This window comes from Dipodascopsis tothii (assembly GCF_038497935.1).
Source record: "Dipodascopsis tothii strain CBS 759.85 unplaced genomic scaffold V1510scaffold_45, whole genome shotgun sequence".
NCBI lineage: Eukaryota > Fungi > Ascomycota > Lipomycetes > Lipomycetales > Lipomycetaceae > Neoaidaea > Neoaidaea tothii.
The window spans coordinates 46,072-68,485 of NW_027118029.1; the positions used below are offsets into that span (position 1 = coordinate 46,072).

The following is a 22,414-nucleotide window of genomic DNA, read 5'->3' on the forward strand; positions in this document are numbered from 1 at the left end:
GATGATCCCTCCTGACAGTCCAGCCGCACGCCAGTCAATTGACGACGAGGACGATGACGACGAGTCCTCCGAGAGCGACGAGTACGGCGCTGTCCGCCGGACGAAGAAAAAGCGCCGGAAGCTCACCAAGTCTGCTCACGCTGTCAAGCTGCCGTCTGCCGAAATACGGTTCTCGACCCGTAATAACAAGGTCATGAACTACAACGAGGATGAGGACGAGCAGGAATTCGTGGTGTCGGACGAGGAGGGAGACTACAGCGGCAGTGGGGCCAAGGGCTACTTGGAGTCGTACGAAGAAGTCGAAGGTACGTGCTGTTCGCGGGCGGTCTGACCGGTTTAGAAGGCAAAGCTGTAGACATGATCCTGGACCACAGAAAGCGCGATGGAGGTACGTTCACGAGGTAAAGTGCCGAGCAGTACTGACTGTCGTAGTCGAAGGTCACGCCGACCCTTACACTGACCTGCAATACCTGGTAAGCCGGTCCACGACGCCGTATGTCGATTTGAGCTAACTGTCTCCAGGTCAAATGGCAGCAGCTCTCTCATCTGCATAACACGTGGGAGGACTACGCCGACGTCAACGGCCTGAAAGGTTACAAGCGTTTGGACAACTACATTCGCCAGAGCGTGATTCTGGACGAGCAGATCAGGAACGATCCGTCGACGACCCAGGAAGACATTGAATCAATGGACATCGACCGCGAGCGCCATCGCGAGAACTATGAAGAGTATAAGCAGGTCGACCGCGTGGTGTCGTCTCAGCGCGTGAAGGTCGATGGTGTCAGCAAGATGCAGTATCTTGTCAAGTGTAAGTGAAGATGGAACACAGCGGACTAACTTTCAGGGAAGCGGCTGTACTACGATTCGTGTACGTGGGAGGACGCCGAAGTGATTGCCCAGATTGCCAAGCGTCCTGTTACGCAGTTCCTCAACCGGTCGAACTCGAAGCTGTCGCCGATTCACAGCGTCCACTATGGTGCGCGACGACCGCGCTTCGAGAAGCTCACTGAGCAGCCGTCGTTTGTCAAGAATGGCGAGCTTCGAGACTTCCAGCTGACCGGTCTCAATTGGATGGCTTTCCTGTGGTCTCGCAATGAGAACGGCATTTTGGCTGACGAGATGGGTCTTGGCAAGACTGTTCAGACGGTTGCTTTCCTGTCATGGCTGATATACGCGCGCAAGCAGCACGGACCGTTCATCGTCGTCGTGCCGCTGTCGACGGTGCCGGCGTGGCAGGAGACTCTCGATCTCTGGGCCCCGGATCTAAACTACATTGTCTACCTCGGCAACACCCAGGCCAGAAAGATGATGCGGGACTACGAGTTCTACATCGAGGGCAAACAGCGCAAGCCCAAATTCAATATTCTCCTGACGACGTATGAGTACATTTTGAAGGACCGTGCCGATCTTGGCGCCATCAAATGGCAGTTTCTTGCTGTCGACGAGGCCCACCGTTTGAAGAACGCTACTTCTGCCCTATACGAGTCTCTTCAGGAGTTCAAGGTGGAGAACCGACTGCTGATCACGGGAACTCCTCTTCAGAACAACATCCGGGAGCTGGCTGCGTTGGTCGATTTCCTGATGCCTGGAAAGTTGCATATCGATATTGAGATCGACTTCGAGACCCCTGGAGCAAAGCAAGAAGAGTACATCCGGGATCTCCATGAAAGACTGAAGCCATTCATTCTTCGCCGGCTCAAAAAGGATGTCGAGAAATCGCTCCCTTCGAAATCTGAGCGTATCTTGCGTGTGGAGCTTTCGGACATGCAGACCGAGTACTACAAGAACATCATATCGCGTAACTACGCGGCGCTGAACGCAGGAGCATCGGGCGGATCGCAGATGAGCTTGCTGAATATCATGATCGAGCTTAAAAAAGCGAGCAATCATCCATATCTGTTTCCAAATGCCGAGAACCAATTTCTAGACTCTGCAAACGGCGAAAGTGACCGGAACATGATTTTCCGCGGGATGATAATGAACAGCGGAAAGATGGTAAGCACTGCCCTAGCTCAGAAATGCTGACAGCCAGGTTCTTCTGGACAAGCTGCTGGGTCGCCTGCGCAAGGACGGACATCGAGTGTTGATATTTAGTCAGATGGTCAAGATGCTCGACATCATCGGTGACTATCTGACGCACCGCGGTCTTGCGTTCCAGCGTCTCGACGGCACTATTCCCGCGGCCACGCGTCGGATAGCCATCGACCACTTCAACGCACCCGGAAGTCCTGATTTCGTGTTCCTGCTTAGTACACGTGCTGGCGGTTTGGGTATCAATCTGATGACTGCCGACACGGTCATCATCTTCGATTCGGACTGGAACCCGCAGGCGGACTTGCAGGCCATGGCACGTGCGCACCGTATCGGACAGAAGTCGCACGTCATGGTCTACCGGTTCGTGTCCAAGGACACAGTGGAGGAGGAGGTGCTCGAGCGGGCTCGTCGGAAGATGATTCTCGAGTACGCTATTATTTCTCTGGGTGTCACAGACACCAGCAGCGCCTCCAAGCGCACGGAGCCTACGAGCAAAGAGCTGAGCGCGATCCTGAAGGTAACTCGACCGCGAGCACATGGGGTAGTCATAGACTGACAGAATAGTTCGGAGCCGGCAACATGTTCAAGGCGCACGAAAACCAGAAGAAGCTGGAGAACATGAACTTGGACGACGTTCTTGAGCATGCCGAAGACCATAACACAACCCCAGACCTTGGCGAGTCGCATCTTGGCGGCGAGGAGTTCCTCAAGCAGTTTGAGGTGACAGACTACAAGGCGGACGTGAGTTGGGACGACATCATCCCGGCGGAGGACTTGCGCAAGATCAAGGAGGAAGAGCGCAAGAAGGAAGAGGAGGACTTCCTACGGGAGCAGATCGAGATGAACAGCCGGCGTAAGACAACAAGTGCCCCGGCGAGTGCTGCCGCTGACGAGCCCGACGAAGCTGGTCGCGACAAGCGCCGGCGGGAGCGGTCCATGAAGCGGAAGCAGGAGGCCGTGGCCAACATCAGCAGCAAGGCACTTTCGGAGAAGGAGATCCGGACAGTGTACAAGTTCATCCTAAGATACGGCGACCTGCGCGAGGCGTGGGACCGGGCGACCATGGACGGATCGTTCTCGAACAAGGACCCAGAGCGGATCTGGCAGGTGTACGACGAGATGGTCGAGATCTCGCGGGAGGCGATTCGCAAGGAGGAGCAGCGGCGGTCCGAGCAGGCGGCGGCAGCGGCCCAGAACCCGGAGTTGGCCAAGAAGAAGGAGCGCAAGGCGATATTGTTTGAGTACAAGGGCATCAAGAACCTGAATGCGGAGCTCATTGTGCAGCGGCCGCAGGACTTGAAGGTGCTGAACGACGCCATCCCAGAGGACGACCCGTACTCGTTCCGGATCGGGTTCCACGTGAAGGCCGTGCACGGGTGGAACTGTTCGTGGGACGTTGAGCAGGATAACATGCTGCTCATCGGCGTGCGCAAGTACGGCTACGGCTCGTGGACGTACATTCGCGACGACCCGACGCTGAATCTGGGGGACAAGTTCTTTCTGGAGGAGCATCGCGCGGAAAAGAAGGAGGAGCGCAGTAAGGAGGAGAAGCCGGTGCCGAAGGTTCCAGGGGCGGTTCACCTGGGCCGGCGTGTGGAGTATCTGATCGGAGTCATGCGCGAACAGGACGGACGATCTCCGCCGAGCGACGCGCGCGACAACCGGCGGCGCAAGAAGCCCCCGGTGACCAAGGCTCTGAAGGCCAAGTCGAACTCGGCGTCGCCGGCGCCGCGGCCGCCGCCACCGGTCAAGTCCGAGTCGCCAGTGGTAGCGCGCGCGGACGAGGCCGAGGCCGAGCGGCCAAAGCCCAAGGCGGCACGTGCGGCGCCCAAGAAGAAACGCGCGGAACGTCCGGCGGAGAAGGCTGAGAAGGCCGAGCCCACGGAGCGGCTGGCGTCTAAGACGCCGGACGCAGGCGACATGAGCGACTACTCGAGCATGGACGAGGCGACGTGCAAGAACTCGATGCATCCCGTGCGGCACTCGCTGCGTCGGCTGAGACAGGGCGGTGCCGGTCTCGACCGCCAGGAGTGGGCGATGATCCTCAAGCGCGAGCTCAAGACCGTCGGAGACTACATTCAAACCGTGGTCGCTGCGGCCCCCGCAGACGAGCGTTCACGGCTGTCGCGCCATCTGTGGTACTTCGCCAGATACTTCTGGCCAGCGCGGGTGTCGTCGCGCAAGATAGCCGACATGTACGCCAAGCTCAAGCAATCTCAGCAGAGCGCGTAGACCCGAAGACTGCATTATCGGATCTCATTGGTTATACTAGATGTAAACTCACCAGCATGTTAAACATATGTATTTTAGTTCGGATTTGGATCATGTTTGCTTTCTTTGCTCTAAGTCTGCGATGGTACTCCATCTTGTATAATTAATCTGTCTTGTCTGAGCCATGGAGCGGTGGGCGTAGGGCGGTATGCGGGCGCGGGTGCGGTGCCCAAAGAGGAAGGTGGCTAGCGATAAGCTTCTTTCTGGTGCCAGGTACCTGGGCTTTGGCAGACCACATCGGGCTAGCGCGTGCCAAGTTGCCGAGGCCGGCGGCTGATCCAGCAGAGCGGGTAGCGCGGCCGACAGGATCAGGGGCCTGGCTGCTTGCCAGCTGCGCAGCGCCATGCTTACGAGCCGTACTCAGCTGGTAGGCCGGTCTGGTCCGGCTGTGTGACAGGCAGGTTGCGGTGGGGCGTACATACGTTCTGGATGCGGTCTGGACGGGTTCAGCCTGCCCGCAGCCGCGGGCGATGCGGCTGCGCACTGTGCGGTAGCGGCCGGCGGCTAATAATGAATCGGAGAGAAGTGTCAAGGACGTGGCATGCACGCTCAAGCAGCGGCCCGCCGGGCGTTTAGGCGCAGGACGAGTCTGAGCCAGACGGCGTCCATTGCCACATCCACCCGGATCGTATAAGTCTATGGATGGCCTACTGCAGACAATGCTACCTGTTCGACCGTGGGCGCAGTGTATACGCGCGAGACAGGGGAACATCTGGGCGACTTACGACAGCGGAGCATGCGCTCGTATTAAGTGGTGCGCGGACTCGGTGAATGTACATTAATGAGATCGGCCGGCGGTGCCGGCAGAGAGTCTATATTCGCCCCGGCGAACCCATGAACTGACGTTGTAGCGGATCTCCAGGAGCATCTTGGTAGCCTCTATGCGGCCGTTGACTGTGCGAAGGTTAATGTAGCCAGTGTTGATAGGTGTGCAGTTGAACAAGGCCGGCAGAGTGTTGTCGACGCGGTAGAATCGGATCTGATGGCCAATGACGACGGCGCCAAAGAGACGCGGCGACGAGGCGCGTACGTGGTGGAGAAACGGGCCCGAAATTGCCTCGTCCCAGCCGGTCTGGGTGTCGTAGGCGAACGGGCGGCAGACGACGAGGATGGCGGGATAGCGGCTGCGGGAGGAATGACGGCGCAGCTCAAAGACGACGCAGTCGGGAAAGGGCCCCTCGTGTGCCGCGAGACGCCTGTAGCGGAAGCTGTGCGGGACGTCGAAGAAGGGACCGAAGCAGGCCTTGCACAGCCGGACGACGGTGTCGACGGAGCTGGTGAAGGTGACCGCGGAGAGCTGGCCGATGAAGTAGTCGTTGTCGAGCGGAGAGCCGGGCATGCTAAGGGCGCGCACAGAGGACGAGCTAGAGCTGGACAGAGGCAGGCAGCAGGGTGGTGCGCAGGCAAGACATAGGGCGCAGAGCGGTGCCGAACACGGACACACGGGATGTGCGGGCGGAGCAGGCAGACGGCTGATCTGGGGGCCGGGCGCCGGAGGGTCGGACGGGGCGGTATTTAACAGCAGCGGAGCAAGCAGGACGACCAGCAGAACGACCGAGACGAAGGCGGTGGAGGTGTAGAGCCACCCGCCAGGCTGGAACGAGCGCGTGAGCAAGACGTCGATTGCACCCGCCGGCTTATCGGCGCCGAACATTGCGGGCTGCGTTGGCTGGCCGGGCTAGATGTAGACGAGACACGTCGTGGCGGTGAGGGCCTGCTGCGCCGGCCTGGACCGAGAGGCCGCGACGCAGTGAGCTGGACGGCGGCGAAGTGCGCCGTGCCCTGTTAAGCGCCGAGGCGGGCGAGCCCAGTCCAGCAGTGACGTACCTCGTGGGCTAGGCCGGAGACGGGATAGCCTGATGAGATCTGTCAGTAGCGCTGCCGGAGACGGCTAGACGCCTGCCAACACTGTTCGCGGTCGCGGGCGCCGCGCGCGAGGACAGCGCCGGGTGAGGCGACAGCGGCGGCCGGCTGGCAGCAGCGGCGGCCGGGCGGCTGGTGGCGGAGCGACCGCTGTGGCCGCGCGGCTTGCGGCCGAGCAGGCGGATCGCCTGCGGCGCGTAGCGCTGAGCGCTGGGTGGCGTCACGTGACTACGCGCCGGTGAGCTGCAGTGCATATAGCCGCACGGGCCTCGGCCGTTGCGGGCGGAGCCCGGCATTGCTCCCGGGACCCGCGCGGACGGCTGGGACGCCGCAGGAGCAGCCTAGCGGCGCCGCGAGTCAACGCCACGGCGCGGCATGTGCGCTATACGTGCCGCCATCGCGCCGGCGTCGCGGGTCGGGCGGGCCGGGTAACTGCATCACATGACCGACAGTAAATCACGTGACCCCGGCTCGCCCGACGGCCCACTTCTGGGACCAATCGACGGCGGCGCATTGTCAGCGACGCCGCGCACTAGCGGCCGCAGATAGCGCGGACCCACCGCCTGCCCGCGATGGCAGCCTCGCGGCCCGCCCAGCGGCCGCGGGCGTCGCGGCGTGGGCGTGGGCGTGGGCGTGGGCGGGTTAGGGCGCAAACAAGGAGCCGTCACGCGCGGATCGGCGTCAGGAGGTGCCAGGGGGGCAGTGGTGTGGCTCGGCGCGACCAATGGGCGCGCCAGGGGCTCATCCCAGCGCAGTGGTCAGTGGTGCGCCAGTGGTGTGGCCAGTGGTGTGGCCAGTGGTGTGGCCAGTGGCCCCCTGGCGGCACACTTTGCCTGCGCGGCTGGACCTGCGCACGGGGGCGCGCACGGCCACCTCTGCCGGCGTAGGCCGAGCGGCCGCGCCGCAGCGGCAGCCAGCGGCAGCCAGCGCGCCGGCAGCGGCGCCGCCGCAGCGGGAGGCCCGTGGCGTCGGCGCAGCCGCGAACAGCCGTGCTCGCAGATCGGGCGTGGGTGCACCGACGTAGCGGGGCGGCGTGCGGCGTGCGGCGGGGCGGCGTAGTGCCCAAATGTCTTCGTTGTCGCCTCCATCACCACCCACCACCCCTCGACCCCCCTGGTCGCGTCCATCGGTCAGCCCTTTTGCCTGCGTCGCGCAGGCTCTGTACCGTGGCCTCGCTGGATCCGTGGTCCGCCGCGCGCGCGTCGGCGCCGCGCGGGGACCGGGCGGACCCTGCCCGCAGCTCGCGGCCGCTGCTTGACCACTCGCCGCTGCCGTCGGAACCGTGCCGGCGGCCGCGGCACCGCCGCACGGCGCTCGTGCTGGCGGCGGTGCTGCTGGCAGTGCTGTCGGTGTGCGCGCGGTCGGCGCCGCTGGCGCTGCGCGCGCCGCTGACGACGGTGCTGCCGTTTGGCCGGCGGCCGGCGGCCGGCCACATCGAGGCGCTGCTGGCCGACCTGCAGCCGGGGCCGGCCGTGGCGCGGCGGCGGTCGGCGTGCTCGCTGGGCGACGACTTCATGTCGTGCCGGCAGGACGCCGACGCCGACGACGCCGGGCCGGCCGCCGAGACGGCCGTGGCGCTGTGCGCGCTGACCTGCGTGCCGCACTCGGTAAGTGGCCGCCAGACGAGACTGACGCCAGACCTGCCACCGGCTGGGCCTGTGCGCGCCCGCGGGCGGCCTGCCGCCGGACGAGCCGGCGGGCCTGTGGGCGTACAAGCCGCCGCTGAACCACCTGCCGGAGCCGCCGCCGAGCGCGGACATTCTGTCGCTGCTGGCGGCCAAGACGTCGATGATTCGCGCGCTGGCCAAGAGCATCTACCGGTTCAACTCGTCCGTGGCGGACGCACCGCCGGCCGAGCCGGCGACGGCGACGCTGTCGGCCGAGAGCATGTCGACGTTTGTGATTGTGACGCCGGCGGCGCGGGCGCGGCGGTGGCGGCCGGAGGTGCCGCAGCCGGAGACGGCCGCGGAGGAGCCGCCGGCCGGCGCGGGCGCCGGCGCGGCGGTGGACGCGCCGGCGGACGCGGCGCCGGTCGCGGCCGGCGCCGAGCCCGCGCCCGAACCCGCGCCCGAGCCCGTGCCGGACGTTTCGCTGCCGTCCGAGTCGCTTCCCCTTCTACGCATCTCGCACGAGTCGTGGCAGCGCCGCCGCCGGTGGCAGTCAGACGCGCCGCCGTCGTCGTCGCTGGCGCTCATGGTCGCGCTGCTCTGCTTCGTCGCCATGAGACTCTAAAAGTAGAATTTTGGCCTGTTGTATATTCGTTTGGGTTGTTGGCTTGGAGTTTTGTATGAGCATGCGGTGCATGCCCAGAAGCATGTCTAATGAGATACGATCGGAACCTCGACCTGGCCGGCGCGGTGCCGCCAGTACGCGGCCCGCAGCGGGTCCAGCGTGGTCGCGAGCAGCTCGTAGGCCGCGCGTGCCCGCGCCGGCGCGCCGGCCTCGGCCAGCTCGGCCACGATCTCGAGCGCGTGGACGGACCGGACCGCGTCCGGGCCGGCCTCGAGCGGCGCCAGCTCGGCCGCCAGCGCGGCCACGTCCGCCAGCGGCCGGCCGGCAGCCGCCAGCACGCCGCGCACGTAGGCCCACGCGGCCTCGTTGTCGGGCTCGGCCCGGAGCCGCGCCTGCGCGTATGCGACCTCGGCCGCGGCCAGATCGGCGTCCGTGCCGCCGCCCACCAGCCCGAACCGGTAGTTCCACGCCGAGTTGTTGAGCACGTCGTGGTCGAGCTGCCGGTCGACGTACGCCAGCTCGCGCGCCAGCAGGCCGTCCACGGACCCGGCCGAGCGCTGGAAGAGCCAGCGCCGGTACGCCCACACGTGGTAGTTCTTGGTGTCGTCCATCAGCAGCTCGTCCAGCTCGTCCAGCTCGGCGGCCACGGCCGCGCCGGCCGCCGCGGCGCCGGCCGCCGCCAGGTAGGCCTCCAGCGCGTGCTGGCGGTAGTTCCAGACCTGGTAGTTCTTGGGCGACCGCGCCGCCCGCGCGGCCACCCACTGGAGCTCGGCCGCCAGCGCCGCGCCGCGCTCGGCCGCCGGCCGGGCCGCCGCCAGCGCCGCGGCCACGTCTGCCCGGAACGCCCACGCCGTGTAGTGGGCCGGATTGAGGGCGATCACGGCCTCGCAGACGTCCGCGGCGCGGACGCTCAGCTCGCCGGCGGCCATCATGGCGCGCAGCAGCGCCGTCGCGTCCACGTACTCGGGCGCGTACGCGATCGGCGCCAGCGGCGCGGGCCCGTCGTTCTGCGCGATCGGCGTCACGTCCGACCAGTCGTGGGCCTTGTATTTGGTCTTGGAGGACGCCATGGTGCAAGGGGAAAACGGCGGGGATTTTTCTGCCAACTATACAACGCTCCAGGTACGTTTGGCCGCGACGCCCGGCCACGCCGGCGGCCGCGGCGCCGGGCCGGCGGCCGCGGGCCTGGGCGGCCGCGGGCACGATCGATTGGGTGGCCGGGCGGCCGCGCCGCGCAGTGCTGACCGCAGATGGACCGCAAACTGCCCGAGTCGCGATTCGACCTTTCGACCTACTGGGGCCGCGTGCGGCACGCCGCGGACGTGTCGGACCCCCGCATGCTCCTGGTGACGTCGCAGGACGTGTCGACGGCCAAGCAGATCGTGGCGCAGTACCGCAAGGGCGAGCGCGAGGCGTCGCCGGAGCTGTGGCGGGCCAAGAAGGTGCTGGACTCGACCATCCACCCCGACACGGGCGAGCCGGTGCTGCTGCCGTTCCGGATGTCGTCGTACGTGCTGTCGAACCTGGTGGTGACGGTGGGCATGCTCACGCCCGGGCTGGGCACGGCCGGGACGCTGTTCTGGCAGGTGGCCAACCAGTCGCTGAACGTGGCGGTGAACACGGCCAACGCCAACAAGTCGCACCCGCTGTCGACGACGCAGCTGGCGACGTCGTACGCGCTGGCGGTGTCGGCGTCGTGCTCGGTGGCGCTGGGGCTGAACGCGGTGGTGCCGCGGCTGAAGCGGGTGTCGGCGGGCACGCGGCTGGTGCTGGGCCGGCTGGTGCCGTTTGCGGCGGTGGTGTCGGCCGGCGTGGTCAACGTGTTTCTCATGCGCGGCGAGGAGATCCGCAAGGGCATCGCGGTGTTCGACCCGGCGAGCGGGGCCGAGGTGGGGACGTCGCAGACGGCCGCGTGGCACGCGGTGGGCGAGACGGCGGTCTCGCGCGTGATCAACGCGACGCCGATCATGGTGCTGCCGCCGCTGCTGCTGGTGCGGCTGCAGCGGCGGTTCCGGCTGGGCCCGGCGGCCGAGACGGCGGCGAACCTGGGCCTGATCCTGGCGACGTCGTTCGCGGCGCTGCCGTTCGCGCTGGGGATCTTCCCGCAGCGGCGCGAGATCGCGGTGGGCAAGCTCGAGCCGCGGCTGCGCGGGCTGCGGGGCGCGGACGGCGCGCCGCTGGCGACGGTCGTGTTCAACCGCGGCATGTAGCCGGGCGTGATTAGCGAGCGCGATATGTACAGCAAACTAGAATACAGGTCACCAGAACGACCAGCCGGCGACGCCGCCGACGCCGACGGCGGCCTCGACCTCGTCGCGGCCGGCGAGCGCGAGCAGCGCCTCGTCCGAGAACGCGGCGGCAGGCACGCCGGCGCCGGGGAACAGGCAGCCGACGCCGGCGCCGCCGAGGATGGTCTCGTACATGCGGAAGCCGTCGCCCTCGAGGCGCGCGCGCAGCGCGTCGAGCCGGTCGGCCGCGACGTCGTCGTGGAGCAGCGTGATGGCGCAGCCGCCGCCGCCGGCGCCGGTGAGCTTGGTCTCGCCCACGGCGTGCTCGTCGCACGCGATCTTGATGGCCTCGAGCTTGGGGTGGCTGACGCCGAGAGCGACGAGCAGCCCGTGGTTGATGCGCACGAGCTCGCGCACGCGCGCGCTCCACTCGGGGCCGCACTCGGCCGCCGACATCTGCATGAGCCGGTACGCCTCGGTCGCGAGCGCGTGGATGCCCTGCAGCAGCGCCTCGGTGATCGCGGGCTGCTCCTCGAGCAGCGTGGCCACGTTGGCCACCTGCACCGCCGTCCGCCGCGGCTGCCGGCTGTCGACCAGCAGCAGCCGGATCGGCGGGAACGACCGCATCGTGTTGCGCACGTTGGGGTTGCCCTTGCCCATGCGCTGGAACATGACCGCGCCGCCGTGCGACGCGACCGTGTTGTCGATGCCGCTGGGCGTGCCGTGGATGCACTTCTCGCCGAGGAACGCCCACCCGTCGATGATCTCGGTCGACGCGTAGTTCATGGGCGAGTCCTCGCCGGTGGGGACGGGCACCTCGCCGGTGAGCACGCACATGGCGCTGGCGATGCACACCGAGATCGACGCGGACGAGCCGAGCCCGGCGCCGATGGGCAGCGTCGACCGGACGGTCGCGACCACGCCGGTCTGCTCGCGCCGGCAGATGCTCAGGTAGAGGTACAGGAACGTGAGCGCGCTGACGCGCTGGAACGAGTCGGCGACCGTGCCCAGCGCGGGCTCGAGCGCGGCGACGAGGTCCTCGTGCAGCTCTGTGCCGGGCCGCACCCGCTCGTGGGCGCGGACGGCCTCGAACTTGTCCCACGGCAGCGACGCCAGCGACCACGTGTGGGTGAAGCTCACGTCCGGGAACTGGATCGTGAGCGCGTCGGGGTCCGCCGACGCGCTCATGAGCAGGTACGACCGCATGGAGACCGCGGCCGCGATCGCGGGCTGGAGGTCAGCACTGTGGGGATGAGCCGCACGCCGTGCGGCTATCAAGCGCGGCCCGCCGCACGCCGTGCGGCGCGAGCGCGTCACGCGCGCGTTCTTGCCGCCCGCGCCCGTCGCCGCGCCCGCCGCCGCCGCCGCCGCGCCCGCCACGCCTGCCGCGCCCGCCGGCCGCCGCCGGGCCGCCGCCGACGCGCGTTCTTACCTTGCCGTACACCGCCGCGTGCTCGCCAAAGAGAATAACCTTGCCGGGAGCCGACACCATAAACGGAAGGGACGCCATCGTCGCTGCGTTCGCCGCCGTTCCGAGCGGACTGTCAATTGCTTAGGGGGGAACTCGCGGGCGTGTGGACTTGTCGCGGATAAATAGAAAAAAACTGGAGGCGTAGAGGCCGTGATAGTCCGGGTAAGCTGTGGCGCCAAAGTGGGACAGTCTCGGCTACGGTGGCGCTGCACGGCCGTGCGCGGGCGCAGGTGGCTGCGTGGCGCAGCGCATCGCCGCGCGGCTTCCTAGCGCAGCTCTGCCGCGTCGGCCGCCGCGGCCGCGCACGCCCGCGCCGGTCCGCGCAGACCGGCGCGGGCCGCCGCAGGGCCACCGTCCGCGGCGCGCGCGCCACCTCCGCTCGCTCCTGCCAAGCGCATACGCTTGCGCATACGGGCAGTCGGCAACGCGCACTTATACGAGCGCCACTGCGGCTGCGAGCTGCATTGCGGCTGCGCCTGTGGCCTGACGCATCACGTGCATCGGCCCGGCCGGGGCGCCGCACCCAGTGCGGCTCGGCGCGCAGTCACGTGTGCCCGCCCGCGCCTACTTCCACTGCGTTCCAGGATCAACGGCCGCACAACCGCAACCATGGTCGTCGACTACTCCAAGTGGGACAAGCTCGAGGTCTCGGACGACTCCGACATCGAGGGTAAGTCGTCTGCGGGCGCGCTGACGCAGTCCACCCGAACGTCGACAAGAAGTCGTTCATCCGATGGAAGCAGCGCGACATCCACGAGAAGCGCGACCAGCGCCGGCAGATGATCAAGAGCCTCACGGCCGAGAGCGAGATGAACACGACGCTGCTCGGGCGCATCGGCGAGCTGCGCGCCGCGCTGGCCGGCGCTGACCCGGCCACGGCGGCGTCACGGCTGGCCCAGATAGGCGCCGCCGAGAGCGACGAGCGCCCGGCCGGCTCGGACGGGCCGACGTACGCGCAGATGATGGCGTCGCTCGTCGGTCAGGTCGCGCAGGAGGCGCGTGCGGCCGGCCCCGGCCAGCCGTTTGTGGACGCGGTGGTGGCCGGGCTGGCGACGCACGGCGACAAGCTCGCCAACCTGCAGGCCGAGTGCACGGCCAAGCTGGCCGAGCTCGAGAAGGAGGAGGCCAAACACATCACGTCGGACGACCTGCGCACGGGCTTTGACAGCACGCAGATCAGCAAGGCCAAGGCTGAGTCGGCGCCGAGCGCGGCCGGGCCGTCGACGGCCAAGCCCAAGGTCCAGGAGATCGAGGTGCTCAACCCCGGCGCGGCCGCGGCCGCCGGCGCGGCCGCAGCCGCAGCCGAGCCCGACACGGCGTACCTGACGCAGGACGAGGAATATCGGCCGTCGCCGGTGGCGCGGCAGTTCGCGGCGGTGCCGATGGGCGACTACAAGACCGCGCTCGACTTCATCGGCAAGCACAGCGAGATCGTGACCGAGCACGACAAGGACACGCTGCTCTTCGAGGCGTTCGACCTCGAGATGGCCGGGCGCGCAGCGGCCGCCAAGACGTGCGTGCACAACGCGCTGCTGCTGCAGTACTGCGCGCAGCTCGGCCGCGACGGCGTCACGCTGTTCTTCTCGCGCGTGGCCAACCCGTCGCACGCGGCCGCGCGCGCGTTCAAGCAGGACGTCGAGCAGACGTACGCACACATCCAGACGCGATCGCGCGTGCTGCTCGCCGAGCGCGAGGCCGCCGCCGAGGAGGAGGGCGTCGAGCAGATCCAGCTGCACGCGGCGGACCCCAACACGGAGGTGCGCGTGGCCGCGCCCGAGCCCGGCGACGACGCGCGCGCCATCTTCGAGGAGCTGCCGATCGACATGCAGCTCGCGATCCAGACCGGCGACCTCGCCGAGGTCAACAAGGTCCTCGCCACGTACTCGGTCGAGGACGCCGAGCGCGTCGTGCGCCTGCTCGACCAAAGCGGCATGCTCCTCGTCGAGGAGAAGATCTACGACGAGCGCGAGTGGGCCGAGGAGAAGAAGCGGCTGCAGGCCGAGCAGGTCGAGGCCGTCCAGGTCGAGGACGTCGACTGAGCCCGTCCGCGCCGCCTGTCATTCATTTACATCACTTGTATACAGAAACGCGTCATCTACTTGTAGAGCATGGTCTGCACAAACTCATTGTAGTCGATCCGGCCGTCGTTGTCTGGCGTCAGCCCGCCCGCGCGCGCGCACTTACTCTGGTCGGCCTCGCGGATCATCTGGTCGATCTCCTCGTCCGTCAGGCGCTCGCCGATCGACGTCATGACGTGCCGGAGCTCCGTCGCCGAGATGTAGCCGTTGTTGTCACGGTCAAACACGCGGAACGCCTCCTTGATCTCCTCCTCCGAGTCCGTGTCCTTCATCTTGCGGGCCATCATCGTCAGGAACTCTGCGTCGTCAGCGTGCCCGCGCGGGCCACGTACCGGGGAAGTCGATCGTGCCGTTGTTGTCGACGTCGACCTCGTTGATCATGTCGGCGAGCTCGGCCTCCGACGGGGTCTGGCCCAGACTGCGCATCACAGTGCCCAGCTCCTTGGTCGTGATTTGTCCTGATGTCAGCGCACCCCGGCCCAGGGCCTACCGTCGCCGTCCCGGTCAAAGAGGGCGAACGCCTCCTTGAAGTCGTTGATCTGGGTCTCCGAGAGCTGGTCGGCCTGCCCAGTCAGCAATCTGTGTCCGGCCCATACGCGGCCGGCAGCGGCCGGCAGCGGCCGGCACGCGCGCGCCGCGCAGCCATCCCATCGGCCGCAGCCCGGCTTACCATTGCTAAGATGGGGGTTCGTGTGGAAGTGTGTGACGAGAGCGGTAGCACCAGAAGACGGTCTGGTGAGAATGCTGGGCTTGATATAAAGGAAACCTGTCCAGTGTCAACGCAAAAGACCAACAAAAAGCTGGCGCCGCAGCTCACCAGCCACAGGAGAGTGCACATCAGTGGCTGAATGGGGCGCGCTAGCCCTGGGCGGTAAGCGCGCCTCCCAAAAATAAGCGGTGCCACGCGGCGCGCCACTGCACCGCCACATGATCGCTGCTGCCAGAGGTCATGGCGCGTGCTGCCGCGCCGGACAATGCGTCAAGGTTACGCGGCCTCCGTGGGGCGTTCTTGGCATTGGGAGCGGGCGCTGGGTTCAGCTGCCGGAGCCAGCCGTGGCGGCCGCGCGGTGCCTGCTCAGCCACGGGCGCCGTCGCGAACGGCGGCCGTAGCGCCCGGGCCGCCGCGGGTCGGGCTGCCATCAGCCCCGGACAATGCACAGCCACGCTAGATGGGCTGCGGACTCAGCCCCGATGGGGTTTGCCGACGGCCGGGCCGACAGTAGGCTGGCTCATCGCGGCCGTCTGACGGCGGCTCAGCCACGATGCGTTCGCGACGGTGGACCGGCCGACTCAGCCACGTTGGGGTTTGGTCGGAACCGGTACCGAGCGAAACGTACGGCCCCTACCCGACACTGGGGCTGAGCGGCGGCTGCACGGTGGCTGAGCGCGCCAGCGGCCGCGGCCGCTGGCGGCCGCAGGCGGGCTGCGGCGAGCTGAGAGCGAGCCGCGATCGGGGGCCGGCCAATGCTGCGCCTCTGGGCGCGGCTGCGCCGCGGCCGCCGCCGGCGTGTGCGACCGGCCGCGCAGTCACGCTGGCGGCGGGTCACAGCGGTCTTGCGGCTGCGGGTCACAGATCACAGCCGGTCACACGGCGTGTGCGGCGGGGTCGTGCGTACGGTTGTGTGCGGCGTGTGCGGCGTGTGCGGCTGGGTGGTGAGGCGCGCGCCTCGCGCGCCGCACCGCGCCGTGGCGGTGCGTGCCGCCCTGGCTGCGCCGAGGCCGCCACGACCGCAGTCGACCGCAGCCGACCTGACCACACGACGCCGCGACCGCCCGCCAGCCCCACACTCCCTACCTTTGGCACCCGCGCCCGACCGGCCAGGACCCCTGCACCGCCGCAGCCGCGCCCCGCGCCATGTACCGAGACAGAACGGGTCTGTACTACTCGTACCGGCAGTCGTACGCCCGGCACCCGGTCGGCGGCAGCTCGGCCTACGGGTCGCAGCTCGCCGCGCCCTACGACACCAGCGCCCGTGTGGCCGGCGACGAAGACCGCAATCCGCTGCTGACAGGGTCCGATCCGAACGCGGTCCGCGCGGCCGGCCACGACGTCAATATCACGCTGACGGACCTGCCGCCGTCGTGGGCCGACATCTCAGACGAGGTCAACGACCTGCTGGCCTTGGCCAAGAAGAAGGGTGCCACCCTCGACAAGCTGCACCAGGATCACCTGCTGCCGGGCTTTGACGATCGGTCGAGCCAGGAAATCATGATCGAGAACCTGACGATGGAGATCACGCAGCACTTTCGCGAGTGCCAGCGGCTTATCGCGCGCCTGGGCAAGGCGCCCGTGTCGAGCGATGCCGTGGCCACCATGAACAAGAACATGCAGATCTCGCTGGCGACCAAGGTCCAGGACGCGTCGACCGTGTTCCGCAAGAAGCAGTCGTCGTACCTCAAGCGGCTGCGCGGCATCAAGGAGGCCTCCGAGCCCGAGACCTCGTGGCACAGCTCGGCCGCAGCCGACGACGACCTCGACGTGTCGTTCTCGCAGTCGCAGATCCAGCAGTCGGCCCGGCTGGCCATGGACACCAACGATTCCGTCATCCGGCAGCGCGAGTCCGAGATCAACCAGATCGCCCAGGGCATCATCGAGCTGGCCGACATCTTCCGGTCGCTGCAGATCATGGTCATCGACCAGGGCTCGATGCTCGACCGCATCGACTACAACATCGAAGAGATGCGCACGCACGTCAAGGCAGCCGAGACCGAGCTGCGGCAGGCCGCGTCCTACCAGAAGAGCAGCCAGAAGAAGAAGCTGATTCTGATCCTCAGCGTGAGCGTGCTCGTGCTGCTGATCATCCTCATCCTGAAGCCGCATCGCTCTGAGCACGTCATCTACCGGCCGCCGCCGGACACGTCGACGCCGCCGGCCGACAGCATCCCGCCGGACAACGCCGGCGACGGCGCGGGCGGCGGCGGGACGCCAGCTACTGGCGGTACTGGCGCTGGTGCTTAGCGACCACCCGCGGTCATGACTAGCATCTGCCGGCCCGCAAAGCCTGCAGCGGCGCCGCGGCCGCCGGCCGCCGGAGTCCGGCAAAGCGCAGACTGGCACGTCGGCGACGCCGGTAAATCACCGGCGCGCCGATCTGCATCCCGCTGCGCTCTATCTGGGCACACTACACGCTCCGCACTGCGTCTGAGCTCGGACCTGATCCGCTCCATTAATCATTCTATGCATCGAGACCTCTATCTCTAGACCTGGCCGCGCATATTTGTGTGGTTGGGACTTGTACTTAAGCAGCCCAATAGCGGCGTTATCTTCAGTCCCAATGTACGCGTCTAGACGCCTACATATCTCCGCAGCCACGCGTTTTGCTGGGGATCAGCAGTGGTCGCGCCCACCCAGGCCTGCGTCTGCCAAGCAGACGGCCGGTAGCCGGACAATCGATGACGCGATCGCGGGGCCGCGGGGCCGCGTCGCGGCTAGAGTCAGAGCCGGCCAAACGGCGGGCGCCGTAGACGCCGCGATGGCAGACCGCCCACGATCTATACGGTAATACTGCCGCGGACCGGCGCTATCTGCGTCTGTCGCGGCGTGCGTGTCCGTTCACATGGTCAAAGTGACGGCCGATAGCAGACAAGACGGGGTGTCAGAGCAGTTCCAAAAAGTGTAATGTGATCAGCTGACGCCAGCTGGCGGGCGGTGGTCCCACTGTGGGCGTCTACGGCCATAGGTGCTGGGGTCAAACGCGAGCGCAGACTGGAGACGGCAGCGGCAGATCCGCAGGGTCCGTACGCCGTACCAAGCGGGCAGCCGGGTGAGAGAAGCTTAGGGCGGAAGTCGCGGAACGAACGCGTCGCAAAAAGCTACGACAGACGCAGGATTCGAACCTACGCGCGGAAACCGCATTTGATGGCCTCGAAATTCAAGTCAAACTCCTTAACCACTCGGACAGTCTGTCGACAGGGCACAACAAAGCGCGGGAAGCCGGCTGAGTGCGGAGGTATGTGGCTGGGGCGGCGGTGCACGCGTCACACCGTCACATCGGGCAGGGCGAGACGCGCGGCGGTGTAGATGCGGCATAAGCGCGTGATAGTGCGCGGCGGCGATTGGCGCGGCCGCTGCGACCGGACGATGCGTGATATTACATAAGCACAGTATAAGAGGGCTGATTTCCACTGTTGCCGCAGTTACGCCATTTTCGCACCGCGCTATTTCGTTCGACACCATAACAATAACATACACGGCGACTGAAAAGTAAGTACGCGTCTAGATCTGGGTGCTGGCTGGCGCGGCGGCCGGCGGTGGCCGGGCGCGGGCAGACGGGGGCCGGCGAGCACGGGCGACGGGGCGGGCGCGGGCCCGGGCCATGCTGCTGGGCGGCGCGGTGGCAAGGCCCGGTCTGCGGCGTGGACGCGGCGGCAGCGGCCGGCAGCAGGCGGCCGCGCCGCGAGACGGGCCGCGCGCGTCGTAGAAGGAGCACGCTGACAGGCAGTGGACGTCGATAGCGCACTGGCAGCCAACCTGGCCGGGATCGCAACGGCGCAGGCCATGCACCCGCACCACGGGCACCCGCACGCCCACGCACACCACCACCCGCACCATGTCACGATGGCGGCTGCCATCGACCCTGCGATCTCGCTGGACGGGTCCGCGCCGCAGGGCGGCGCGCAGGGCGGGGACGTGAGCGGCGGGGTGCCCGGGCAGGGCGGCGAGATTGACCCCAAGAAGACGTGCGTGTTCTGTCACAAGACGTTCTCGCACCCCGGCTCGCTGGGCCGGCATCTCGACCTCAAGCGCGGCACGCGGCTGCACCCGGCCGACGAGGTCGACCAGCTGCGGGGCGACGTCAAGCGGCGCGGCGACGTGGTCGAGATCAAGGCGCGCCGCGCGCGCCGGGCGAAGGAGTACAACGCGCGCGACGACGTCAAGGAGCGGGCCAAGCTGCGGCGCAAGGAGAAGGAGCGGTCGATGCGGTCGCGCGAGGAGGCCAAGGTGAACTTCCTCAACCGGCTGGGCATGCCCGCGCTGCACCCGCACCCGTCGTTCCCGTACATGGTGCTGTACTTCCTGCCGCCGTCGCAGTGGCCGCACGACCCGCCCACGCAGGAGACGTACAACCAGCTGACGATGATCCTGGACCCGTCGATGCACCTCGAGGACGAGCGCTACATGGACTGGTCGTCCAAGGCCAAGGTCGCGTTCGAGAACTGGAGCGTGCTCAACAAGGGCAAGCGCGCCGAGGTCTGGAACCGCGAGCAGCGCAGCGCGGCCGAGGCTGCGCTCGGCACGCTCACGCTCTTTGACCTGGGCTGCCGCGAGGAGTGGCTCAACAACGAGGAGAAGCGCATTCTGGAGATGGAGTCGCTCATGTAGGAGCGCATGATGTATTCTAGTGTACAACAGTCAGGACGTCACGCGGTCTGCCCGGCACTCGTCCGCGGCGTGCGCTCGTAGGTAGTCGGCCGCGGGCACGAACCGCACGGCTGTGCTGGGCCGCCGGTGGTGGTGGTGCCCGCAGGGCTCGGTCACGGCTCGTTCGGTCACGGCGCGCTCGGTGGTTGGCCGCTTGTCGGCCGCGGGCGCTGCGATGTACGCTAGCCGCCACGCCGGCCGGCCCTTGTCTGTGCTGGCCGCGGTCACCACGCACGCCGTCGACGCCCGCCGGCTGAACTTGGGCGCCTCGAACGAGAGCCCGCGCGCGAGCTTGGGCTCGTCCGAGTGTCGACATGGCCGCGCGCGCCCGCACCGCGGGCAATTGTCATCCGACGCGCTCATCATGTCATGCGGCTACGGCGGCGCCTGTTGTGTCTTTATACGCCCACGTCACGCCCTCTGTCCCGACCGAAACGGCACCTGCGTCTCCGCCCACCGGCGCCCCGCGAATGTGCCGATCCCCGCCGCCGACAGTGGCCGCGGGGCAGACCCCCTTTAGGGATCCTGTCTCCTGGCCGGCTGGCCGTGCTCGGCTGGGGCTGCCCGGCACCGCGCCGCAAGCGGTGCGGCTCACACGTGACGATCGGCGTCACGTGGCACACGTCTGGCCACCTTGGCATGCGGGGCCTATCGTGGCCTGACGCCTGGATGCGGGCGGTATCACGCGTTGGGCGGCGGCGTGGCGCGAGCGCACGGTCAGCCGCCGGACGGGGCGCGACGGGGCCGCCGGTCGCTGATCCGCCCCGCAGCGTCGCCACGGCGACGGCGACCGGGCGGACCGCGCAGCCGCCGCTAGACGGCCGTATCGAGCCGGCGCGATGGGCGGCGACGTGCCTAGCGGCGCGAAGCGGCGCGCTACGGCTGCATGCGGCGTGCGCGCGTCGCCACGGCGGCGGCGATCGAGCCTGGCCCGAGGCCGGCCAGAAGAGGCGGCGGGCAGGGAGACCAAGGGCAGGCGGCGGGCAGGCAGGTCCGCGGCGTGCGCCCTGACAGCGCGCTGTCTCAGAAGCTGCGCGGGCGCCCCCTTTTCCAGCCGCGGCGGTGTGATCCGTGGGGGTCGCTCACGTGACGCGCAATTTCCAGCACGGTCTGTGCGGCGGCAGTGCCTGGGAGATAGATGCACGCCGGTAGCGCGGCGCCGCGCCCGCGCGGCGGCTCCGGCAGCCGGTGGGTGACCGCCGCCGCGGACGAACAAGCGGGTCGGTGCCTGGCGAGAACAACGGGCGCGGGAGCGGGCGCGGTACCGGGGACCGGTGGACATGTGGGCTCTTTGTTGCCGCGACAACGTGCGCGGCTGGCTGCAGGTTCATGCGGGCCGGCGCGGCCCGCATGAGCCCCGGCGCGGCGCGGCGACGGGCCGGTGACTAAGCGGCCGGGTGCGGCGTTGCGTCAGCGGCTGCCGGGAGCCGCTCGAGCCGGAACGCGCGGCTAAGGCGCAGTAGGGCTTGGCGTCCCCGAGCCCGGTAGCAGGCGCACAAGCGTCCACGCGAGCTCTTTCTCATAGGCCGTTGTCCGCGGAACAAGCCTGGCGCCTGGATCGTATATATATCACCGGCGTCGGGGCCGCCGCCGCACCGCTCAAGCTCGTCACGGCCTCCGGACGCTCCCCCGATCTCTACAGCGATGGTGCGCGTGCTGCGATATGCCTGGCTGCTGCCGGCGATCGGCGCCTGCTGCTGGCTGGCCTCGCTGACGGCCATGATCTCAGTCTGGGCCCGTGACAACGTAAGTCCGCCCGCGGGCGCGCTGACCGCAGAAACCCACGCTGGTCGACATGGACTCGGACGACCGCGTGCCGTACATCTCGGACATTGCCGCGCTCGGTCTCAAGCCGCTGTTTGTGACCTGCAACGTGCTGCTGTCCGTGGGCTACATCGCCGCTGTGTGCGTGCTGTGCCACATCGAGAAGCACAAGGCGCTGTTCTCGCGGATCGCGTTCGGCGTGATCATTGCGTTCGGCATCATCGGCATGATCGGCCTGTGCCTGCTCGGCGGCCTCGACACCTACCGCCACCACACGGCGCACATGTCCAACCTGGGCGTGTTCCTGGTTGGCACGGGCATCTCGACGTTTGTGCACGCCATCCACTCGGTCATGCTGGCCCGCTACTACCGCGAGCCGGCCATCCGCTGGCTCCGGATCTCGGCCATCCTCAAGGTCGCGTGGTTTGTCGTTGCGCTGTCGCTGGCGATCGCCTTTGTGTGCAAGATGGGCGACTCGGGCGACTCGGGCAAGTCGACTGCGGCCCCGATCCTCGAGTGGGTCCTGGCCTACACCTTTGGGCCGTATTGTCTGGTGCTGGCGCTCGACCTGCTCCCGCGGATGAAGTACTTTGACCGCGCCGAGTCCCCGCTCGGCTTCTCGGGCGCGGCCAATTACGGCCACCGCTCGCGCAAGAACGCCCGGCGCATGTTTACGCCGTACGCGCCGGCGCCGTCGTACCCGCAGCCGGTCTACAACAGCGACGTGTAATGTATATAGCAACGCTTCCCGTCACGTGGACTGCGCGCGTGCGGCTGAGCGCCTCGGCACTGCCGATCGACGTCAGCCGCACGTCGTGCGGCTCGTCTACCCGTAGGGCAGCCACCCTCGACGGAGTCGCCGCCGGAGGCTGTTGGCGTGCCTCCGGCGGGGGGGGGGGGGGGCGGGGGGGGGGGGGGGGGGGGGGGGGGGGGGGGGGGGGGGGGGGGGGGGGGGGGGGGGGGGGGGGGGCGCGCGGGCGCCCCCCCCCCCCCCGCCCGCGCCCCCCCCCAGCGTGTTATGCATACGCGGACGTCCGAGTCCTACCCACGGTAATACTCAGGGTCGCTCCAAGAGGCTCTTCCTCTGTGCACCCTCGACGGAGTCGCCGCC

The 22,414-nt window shown here is 67.7% G+C and overlaps 12 protein-coding genes and 1 non-coding gene across 13 annotated transcripts; 7 read left to right on the forward strand and 6 right to left on the reverse strand.

The window, feature by feature from the left end:
* Nucleotide 1: 1 nt before the first annotated feature.
* Nucleotides 2–4,266, forward strand: V1510DRAFT_370402 (SNF2 family N-terminal domain-containing protein; the record flags this gene model as incomplete). The annotated part of the gene is made up of 7 exons (XM_066931437.1): nt 2–305; nt 344–388; nt 433–473; nt 523–808; nt 845–1,995; nt 2,033–2,551; nt 2,599–4,266. 7 exons carry the CDS (start codon nt 2–4, stop codon nt 4,264–4,266), a joined length of 4,014 nt encoding a protein of 1,337 aa, XP_066786694.1.
* A 71-nt stretch (nt 4,267–4,337) lies between these two features.
* On the reverse strand, nt 4,338–5,101 carry V1510DRAFT_285680 (uncharacterized protein). The gene has a single exon (XM_066930641.1). It carries the CDS (start codon nt 5,015–5,017, stop codon nt 4,409–4,411), a length of 609 nt encoding a protein of 202 aa, XP_066786695.1. The 5' UTR covers nt 5,018–5,101; the 3' UTR covers nt 4,338–4,408.
* Nucleotides 4,715–6,223, reverse strand: V1510DRAFT_423367 (uncharacterized protein). Its single transcript, XM_066934929.1, has one exon. The coding sequence runs from the start codon at nt 5,957–5,959 to the stop codon at nt 5,084–5,086; it is 876 nt and encodes a 291-aa protein (XP_066786696.1). The 5' UTR covers nt 5,960–6,223; the 3' UTR covers nt 4,715–5,083.
* Nucleotides 6,224–6,609: 386 nt separating this feature from the next.
* Nucleotides 6,610–8,400, forward strand: V1510DRAFT_440915 (uncharacterized protein; the record flags this gene model as incomplete). The annotated part of the gene is made up of 3 exons (XM_066935620.1): nt 6,610–6,619; nt 7,510–7,775; nt 7,807–8,400. 3 exons carry the CDS (start codon nt 6,610–6,612, stop codon nt 8,398–8,400), a joined length of 870 nt encoding a protein of 289 aa, XP_066786697.1.
* Nucleotides 8,401–8,404: 4 nt separating this feature from the next.
* V1510DRAFT_423373 (protein prenylyltransferase) lies at nt 8,405–9,129 on the reverse strand. Its single transcript, XM_066934930.1, has one exon. The coding sequence runs from the start codon at nt 9,009–9,011 to the stop codon at nt 8,487–8,489; it is 525 nt and encodes a 174-aa protein (XP_066786698.1). The 5' UTR covers nt 9,012–9,129; the 3' UTR covers nt 8,405–8,486.
* A 521-nt stretch (nt 9,130–9,650) lies between these two features.
* V1510DRAFT_370387 (Tricarboxylate/iron carrier) lies at nt 9,651–10,610 on the forward strand (the record flags this gene model as incomplete). The annotated part of the gene is made up of 1 exon (XM_066931435.1): nt 9,651–10,610. The coding sequence occupies one exon, from the start codon at nt 9,651–9,653 to the stop codon at nt 10,608–10,610; it is 960 nt and encodes a 319-aa protein (XP_066786699.1).
* A 48-nt stretch (nt 10,611–10,658) lies between these two features.
* Nucleotides 10,659–12,138, reverse strand: V1510DRAFT_370424 (ribosomal protein S5 domain 2-type protein; the record flags this gene model as incomplete). The annotated part of the gene is made up of 2 exons (XM_066931438.1): nt 10,659–11,858; nt 12,061–12,138. 2 exons carry the CDS (start codon nt 12,136–12,138, stop codon nt 10,659–10,661), a joined length of 1,278 nt encoding a protein of 425 aa, XP_066786700.1.
* A 570-nt stretch (nt 12,139–12,708) lies between these two features.
* Nucleotides 12,709–14,060, forward strand: V1510DRAFT_345691 (Cdc37 N terminal kinase binding-domain-containing protein; the record flags this gene model as incomplete). The annotated part of the gene is made up of 2 exons (XM_066930815.1): nt 12,709–12,769; nt 12,799–14,060. Coding segments are annotated over 2 exons (1,323 nt in total), but the record flags the coding sequence as incomplete, so codon positions are not given.
* On the reverse strand, nt 13,787–14,942 carry V1510DRAFT_423381 (calmodulin). The gene is made up of 5 exons (XM_066934931.1): nt 14,848–14,942; nt 14,668–14,740; nt 14,510–14,635; nt 14,284–14,475; nt 13,787–14,250 (listed from the first exon to the last, which is right to left on the reverse strand). Exons 1-5 carry the CDS (start codon nt 14,848–14,850, stop codon nt 14,195–14,197), a joined length of 450 nt encoding a protein of 149 aa, XP_066786702.1. The 5' UTR covers nt 14,851–14,942; the 3' UTR covers nt 13,787–14,194.
* A 978-nt stretch (nt 14,943–15,920) lies between these two features.
* V1510DRAFT_446470 (t-SNARE) lies at nt 15,921–17,136 on the forward strand (the record flags this gene model as incomplete). The annotated part of the gene is made up of 2 exons (XM_066935726.1): nt 15,921–16,953; nt 16,993–17,136. The coding sequence occupies exons 1-2, from the start codon at nt 16,033–16,035 to the stop codon at nt 17,134–17,136; spliced, it is 1,065 nt and encodes a 354-aa protein (XP_066786703.1). The 5' UTR covers nt 15,921–16,032.
* Nucleotides 17,137–17,993: 857 nt separating this feature from the next.
* V1510DRAFT_t260 lies at nt 17,994–18,085 on the reverse strand. Its single transcript has one exon. It is a non-coding gene; the product is annotated as a tRNA-Ser (tRNA).
* A 233-nt stretch (nt 18,086–18,318) lies between these two features.
* On the forward strand, nt 18,319–19,547 carry V1510DRAFT_423385 (uncharacterized protein). Its single transcript, XM_066934932.1, has 2 exons — nt 18,319–18,381; nt 18,620–19,547. Coding segments are annotated over exons 1-2 (882 nt in total). The 5' UTR covers nt 18,319–18,380; the 3' UTR covers nt 19,501–19,547.
* A 1,171-nt stretch (nt 19,548–20,718) lies between these two features.
* On the forward strand, nt 20,719–22,137 carry V1510DRAFT_399591 (Frag1/DRAM/Sfk1 family-domain-containing protein). Its single transcript, XM_066931941.1, has 2 exons — nt 20,719–21,285; nt 21,317–22,137. The coding sequence occupies exons 1-2, from the start codon at nt 21,184–21,186 to the stop codon at nt 22,031–22,033; spliced, it is 819 nt and encodes a 272-aa protein (XP_066786705.1). The 5' UTR covers nt 20,719–21,183; the 3' UTR covers nt 22,034–22,137.
* The last annotated feature ends 277 nt before the right edge of the window (nt 22,138–22,414 follow it).